The sequence below is a fragment of the Euprymna scolopes genome, chromosome 16, assembly GCF_053919585.1.
Source record: "Euprymna scolopes isolate OS-2025 chromosome 16, ASM5391958v1, whole genome shotgun sequence".
NCBI classification, from domain to species: domain Eukaryota; kingdom Metazoa; phylum Mollusca; class Cephalopoda; order Sepiida; family Sepiolidae; genus Euprymna; species Euprymna scolopes.
In genome coordinates, this window is record NC_136497.1 from 10,582,884 (window position 1) to 10,590,285 (window position 7,402).

At 33.4% G+C, this 7,402-nt stretch overlaps 1 protein-coding gene across 1 annotated transcript in view; it reads left to right on the top strand.

Annotated features, from left to right (window-relative positions):
• LOC145295836 (QRFP-like peptide receptor) overlaps window positions 1-7,402 on the top strand; it is a 488,459-nt gene that overhangs the window by 204,094 nt on the left and 276,963 nt on the right. The window contains exon 2 of the mRNA XM_080141546.1: window positions 871-1,547. Coding sequence (XP_079997672.1) covers window positions 871-1,547 — 677 coding nt within the window. The remainder of the gene's footprint in view (window positions 1-870; window positions 1,548-7,402) is intronic.

Below are 7,402 nucleotides of genomic sequence, written 5' to 3' on the forward strand. Positions count from 1 at the left end.
TAGTTCTGAACTCAACCTCAGTAGAAATATGGGAAAATATGATACACTGCCTCTTTAAATTGTCAAGTCTCGAAAAATCGGTTGATACCGCAAAAACATCTTAAGCAAAGTATTGACAAATGTTTGAATTTTCATTAAGGCCTTCTCCTGACTTTTAATTCCTTTGCATAAAACTAAATAAAATAAATGACATTTTATATTTGAACCCAGAGACAAAACAGTTGGATTGTAAAATGTATAATGATCGATTAATCTTTTTACAGATCAATCCTCGATATATCAATATACTAACTTAAAAACATAGCTAACATTATACAGATAGAACTTATGGCAACACTGTAATTGATTTAGAGTGGATAGCCATTTCTGTAATAGGAAAGTGATTTAAAAAGTACTAGCAAAAGGAAAAAAATATCGTAAAGTAAAAAAAATAATTGCCACAAGTAACATTTACCAGCATAAATCCAGCCAGAAAGCTTTGGCTTATTTAAGAATTCTAGGTAAAAAAAATAGTATTAAGTCAGTCATAAGTAGTAGTAGTTCCCTCCTTGTGTCTAGACGGAAAACTATGACCGAAAAATTGAAAGGGATGCAGTATATTTAATACAGCGAATTTGATACAAAATTGATTCGTTTTCATTACTCATGATTATAAATATAACTATCGAAATCTTTGTGGCCATACTCTGTATTATTATGCCAAAATATTTGAAGTTTCAATTCTAATTAACAATGGCTAATTTTGTAATTGATGCGCTATCGGAAATATTTCGTTCAATATCTCTTACACTCTATCGATAACTCGTTCACTATTCTCCCTCCTCAATCTATCTATCTATATCTTATATCAGTGTTTTATTCTACTTCCAGGCTTGTCCATCGGCGAAAGCGTGCTCACCATCTTGTGCATGAGCGTCGACCGTTATTTAGCAATAAACTACCCGATGAAAAACCGACGTCTCTTCACCGACACTCGTGTCAAGTGGCTCATCTTCATCACGTGGCTGCTGGCCGCCATCGCCATGGCACCACTCATGGTGGTGCGCGAGCTGAAGGTCCACAAGCTAGTTGATCATTCGGTCACCTTCTGTCACGAAGAATGGCCGTCAACGCGCGTCCGACAGGCATACGACATCTTCCTTTTGTTCTTTATCTACGTCATCCCCGGAACGATAGTGTTGTTTCTTTATACACGTGTCGGTGTGCGTCTCTGGAAGCCCGACGTCCAGCTTGAAGCCGACAATTCCAACATGAACAACAAGGCCCGGATCTTGACTGGTCGGCGTCGGATCGCTCGCATGATGCTCATCGTTTCAATTCTCTTTGCCCTTTGTTGGTTACCTTATTTCATCATGATGATCTGTTTGGACTTTAAGGTCATCGAACTCGACATGACCGTCGTGGGCGCTTATTTCTTCACCGTACTTCTCGGGCATTCAAACAGCGCTCAGAATCCTATCCTGTATTGCTCCATGCATAAAGGATTTAAAAGTTTTCTTCACAACCTTCTTCGGTGCCGATTTCAAAAGCTCAGATATTATCGACAGGTGAGTTAATAAATATTACCTTCATTCATTTTCATTATTTCATTTGTTTGCCAAGTACACCAAGATTTTCCCAGGAATGAATGTGAAAACGTGTTTTACTGCTTCAAGTCTTGGGTATCCTATAATCATTTATACGTATTTTTTTATTGTTACAGAAAATAGAATAATAGCAAACATCATGTTTACTGCTTTTAGATGTCCGGCTCAAGCACAGATCACGTTTTATTACTGCATAAGAATAGAATTCAAAATCAATAGTAAAACATGTTTCTTCGTAAAATGTTTACCTTTGGTATAATATTTTGGTCTTAACGACATTACATAAAAACGGACAGGCAGACAACTACAAAAAATATAATATAACTTTCTGCTTTCAAAAAAGTATACTTTTAACAAAAACTAATTATACTTTTATCCTTGGTATAAGAACAAGGTGTAGTATCTGTTGCGATTCTATCTTTACTCTTTGTCTATTTTGTCACCGGTTGTTGAGGGAAAGGTCTTTCTTCACTAAGTCATCTTTTTCTAATTCTGAGAGCCTCATTTGTGGGAGGTGGATTTTCTCCACCTAAAAAACTGATGTTGTGTCGAATTTTTCCCTCGTAGGGAAGCAAGCAAACAAAAACATAGGCAGTTTGTCGCACGTGTTAAAACCAACGATTTGTGAAATTGATTTTATATCAACTCACATGTATTATGTTTAATCATATCGAGAAAGCTATTAAGCTTTTCTGTTTCGTTTCGCATTATTCACAGTTCTTAGAAATGGAGTGGCACATTCTTGGGGTTAGCACGTGATCTCTATATGAGATACATCGATATTCAACTATATCATGACAGCTCCAATTTACCACTCAAACTCTTAGTTGGCTAAAAGTTACGAACATAATGTTCCACTATCGAATTGACCATTTACATATGCTATAGTATGTCGTTTTTATGGTCTCCTAGTCATACTGGGTTCTAGAACAAACATCATCTAGTCCTGTGGAGAATCTGGCTTGGTGTTCTTATTTGTGGTAACAACACGTGGAGAAAGTGCACCGTCCTCGTAAAAGTCAGTGTGGGTTAGTTATAACGAGAAGATCTTATTTGAGCCACGAATACTATGTGATTTTGAGCATTTAGTCAGAATTTACTTATATGAAGAGTATCCTCATGCTAGGCTGCTGCTGGTGGGATTCAATGTAGCGATTTACGATTTCATGATTGAGAGAGTGATACGTATTCTTGTCGGTTCGTTGCTTAATTATAATCTCATGGGCTTAGTGCGTCTGCTTGCCGTTTAATCACTTTGTCCATCTATCCGAAAGAAAAATTATTAATAATTATCACAAGACATTTACACTTAAGGTATATAATTTTGTATTATTTGAGAAACATTCTTCAGTCAGATATGGAGAGAGATATGTTTCAGACCACATGTTATAAGTGTTTCTCCTTTTTCACATATAATGTACTTCTAGGTTTCCAACAATCTAATTAATCTCGTATCCTCTCATTATCGTTTTGTTTCCTCCGCTACTTATTCTCATGTTTTCGAGTTTTAAACTGTTGAAATCTTGATAAATTAGGTTCATCCTTTTAAAAGCCACTTGAACAATTTATTTCTTAATATTTTAATTTAAAGTTAATTAAAGAAATGAAAGATGATTCATAACAAAGGTAAATATAAGTTAGTCCGTCGATTACCGATTTTTATAATGATGATCATTATCGACTTTAAACTCAACTCGAAAATACTTTTGTTTCAGTGCCGATATCCAAGTTTCAGAAATTATCGATAGGTTTAATTGATTGAATTCTATTTTTATTGTATCTATTTTTGACTACATCTATTATATTTTGCAAACGGGTATCACTATAATCCAATAATTATAAGCCGGTAATAAAAGACTTGTAAAATTATTGCGATAGTATTTCTGCATAACATCGAGAAACTAAAAAATACAAACGTTATATGTTATTTACTGTCCAAATGTAAAATTGAGTTTTGCACACAAATATTTGCTTAGGCTTTGACTAAATCGCAGACCTTTTTACAAAAATAATATCAAATGTATAAATAGGAAAGCACAATTGAATTTATTTTAATTTGAACATTTTTTTAAAATGGTGCTCATCGTTCAATCTATATAATATTCGGCTTGTTACTTCCGTAGTTCGTTTGTACGTTCACTTTGAAAGAAAAGACCAAATATCAATTGTGAAAGACAAACTGCTTTAAAACAGGATAAATTCGCAAGATTTAACTTAAAAAAATAAACCTGATAATCCTGGACAGAAATATGAAAGTGATATATTTTTGATGAAGCCTCGTTTTCGAAGAACATAATATATGATCATTGTTGTAATGATGTGAGAACATAACTCGCAGTAATTTCGACGTGCAACGGTTCTTCATTAATGAAAGCAGCGAAACGTTACGTAAAACATGTTCTGCCAAGATGTGCTGAACTGAAGGATTAAATTAAGGATTTTATGTTACAATGTGATTTTATTATTTGTATTGAAGTATGTAATATAATATTATTTCTGAGTATGTATTAATTCCCCTTATTTAAGTCAGTTCTATATTCAAAATACAATGAATACTCTTTTCAAATATTGATAAACTCATATTTGCTGCGTGTTATTGTTTTTTTTTTTCTGCCAAAGAACTAATTTAATGCACTATTCAGAAGAATATCAGATTCATCTAAACGTATTTAACAATTAAATATATTTCTTATTCTGTGGAATATTCACAGGTCCTGCTATTATTAAATGTTATATGGTTTAAAACAGAGAACCATGTGTATACTGTTGCATGCTGGGTTAATTCCTGAAGACAGAATAGTCAAATCCCAAGGAATTAAATTGCGCTTTTATTTCTTGTCAATGTTTTTTCTTGTGATCTGACCAGAAGAAATAAAAGAAAATAGCCTATTCTTTCATTAGATCATAACAGATGTTTTTTGTTGTTATTTCACAGTTATATGCATGCTACAATGAAGGAATCTCAGACACACCGATTTCTTCCATCTTTTGCACCTTTCTGTCATTTGCCGTCGACAGTGTACAATTTAAATTGCTTAGTGTCATCCGATCTCACAAATGTCATCAGCTAACATATTCTCCTTTCTCCCCTCCTTTTTTCATCGGAAAACACCATTTTCCTAAGCATGTTATTTTGATCTACTAAGCTTATAGATCAGAAATGTTTCCTGCTTTCTTTATTTCTTTCAAAAATTAGACATTTCTTTCTGTTGTTCTTTTAATTGTGTCGCGATCACTTGTCTGCAAGTGATCTATATTCAAAACTCGCATCCTGCATCGTAACACCGTGGAAACCAGGAACGGATTCAATCAATGAATAAATTTCAATAGATATTGTGTTTTAGTGTTGTCGGAAAACGTTGATGCGCTTTGAAAACGACGAACCAAACAGAACAATGAATCGTTGAAAATAATTCCTGTGTCTTGGCATAATTAAAAAAGGGTTGATACGCCGCAAAAATAATCATGGAAATAAAAACAATTGCTTTATTGACTACTAGCGGGGCTACCCGGCGTTGCTCGGGACCGTATAAACAATGAGAAAACTGAAGTTGATTTTGAATATAATTGTTATTCTTTGGAGAGAGGAATTTATAATGTCTATGTATTGTTTATTTCGAGCACAAGAATATTTTGTCTACCCTAGGACGGGTATTACACATGTATAAAATAAGTGTACCTTACCTATGACAGGTAATTTACAGAATGCATATGAAATAATTTTACCTTTTTGGGACTGGTAATTTACAACACATATTTAAAATATGTTCATCTACCTTTGGACGGGTATTTATATACATATATGAAACGATTTAACATACTCTCGACAGGTATTGTACAACATATATGAAATAATTTCTTTTCCCTCCCAGGCTACCATAATTTTAAGAAAACTGAAATCATTTTTAGAAGATGGATCATTAGGATTTCCAAATTAATGCATAAAACATTGTTAGTTTATGAGTTCGCAACCCTTGCTTCACCATAAATTTCGATATTACTGCGTTTCTTTCCTCCCTCACTAACGGCACTATTATTGTAAGAAAAATTGTCATTTTTGGAAGATGTCTCAGCAGGATTTTTAAATTAATGCATAAATACATTGACAAAGTTAAGTGATTAGACAACCCTTGCTTCATTATCAAATTCTACATTACTCTGTTTCATTTTTCCCCACTACCAACAACAAAATCTTTTTGAAAAAAGACGTCATTTTTGGAGAATTACTCAGCAGGCTTTACTGACAAATAAACAAATATGTTGAAGTTTTGTGATTAGGCAACCCTTGCTTCACTACAAAATTCTACATTACTGTGTTCTCCCCCTCCCTACTACTGACACCATCATTTTAAGGGAAATGATATCATTCCTTTACCATAAGAGAGCAGGTTTTCCAAATAATTACATAAATGCATTTATGCGAATGATCATTAGGCAACTTTTACTTTACCACAATTTTCAATATTAATATAGTTCTCCCCCCTTACTACCACAACCACCAACAACACATTAGTAAGAGACGATGTCATTTCTGGAATATGATTGCATAGTTATTCCATTTTTTTGGAATATGACATTGTGGGAGATTGCATAATGACCCCAAAATGATCATTACTCTCTCTCTAGCCCCACCCCAAAAGTGAATGATTTTTTTTTTATTCATACGGAACTCCAGAGCACGTTTAAAATCAGCATAATCATGTGTCTTTCTACTCACCACTACAGCTGTGACGTCATTTCCTGAAGTTAACATTGAAAATTTAGAAAAAGATTGTTAACCGCCTACAGAAACTGATAAATTGTCAGGGCTTATTATTTCATTACAAACACACCAATCAATTAACTCACATTTCATCATTTTTCATAATTCTTGGATATGTTACTAATTTCGACAATTATGTTTTTATAATTTTAACCTACATTATGACCACCCCTTACGAAAATAATAACTTTGATATATTGTCTAGGCCGATTGTTTCATTACAAATACACCAATCAATTAACTCACATTTCATTATACTTCATAATTCTTGGATATGTTACTAATTTCGACAATAATTTATCATAATTTTGACCCCTATTTTCTTAAAATATATTTTATTTTGTATTTTTAGAACGTGAATATGCCTGGTAGAAAACTTTATAACGCTTACTTGGCTTTTTGGCTACGATCAAAGTGTAGTATCTGTCTGACTCAAAATCAGCGAAATCATTTACTGCTCCCCTCTCCATAAACAGAAAAAACTTGTGGTAATACTTGGGAGAATGAACAGGCACTAATTCACCACATCCCAACCTCACCTAAAAAAAAGGTTTGGTAATCCCTGGCGGCCTCCAGAGTACTTTTTAAAGCAACATAATCGCGCTTTCTCCCTTCTATCGTCAACACATGACGTCACTTCCGGAAAATGACTCAGCAGTTTTTCGAAATATATGATTTCATTATAAATTGTTTGTATCTTTTAAATATGCGTATTACACCAAGAAGCACCTCATTTAAAATTCATGCTACACAAAAATAAATATTTCAAAGTGCAGTTAGTGATTAGGCAACACTTGCTTTACAATAGACTAATCAATAAATTAGATTGAGAAACAGATACTTAATACCAAAAGAAAACAGAGATAATACATGTCAATTTCTTATTTAATAAATTGTTAGGTTAAAGTACAGAATAATCCCTTCCCCATATTAAGAATGGCTTTCTAACTAATAGCGTTATTATTTCAGCACTGTCCGTATTCCGTGTCTAATCCCCCTTCTCCGTCGTAAAATAATGTATGAAATTAAGTAAATCTGAGATCGTAAAAAAGAT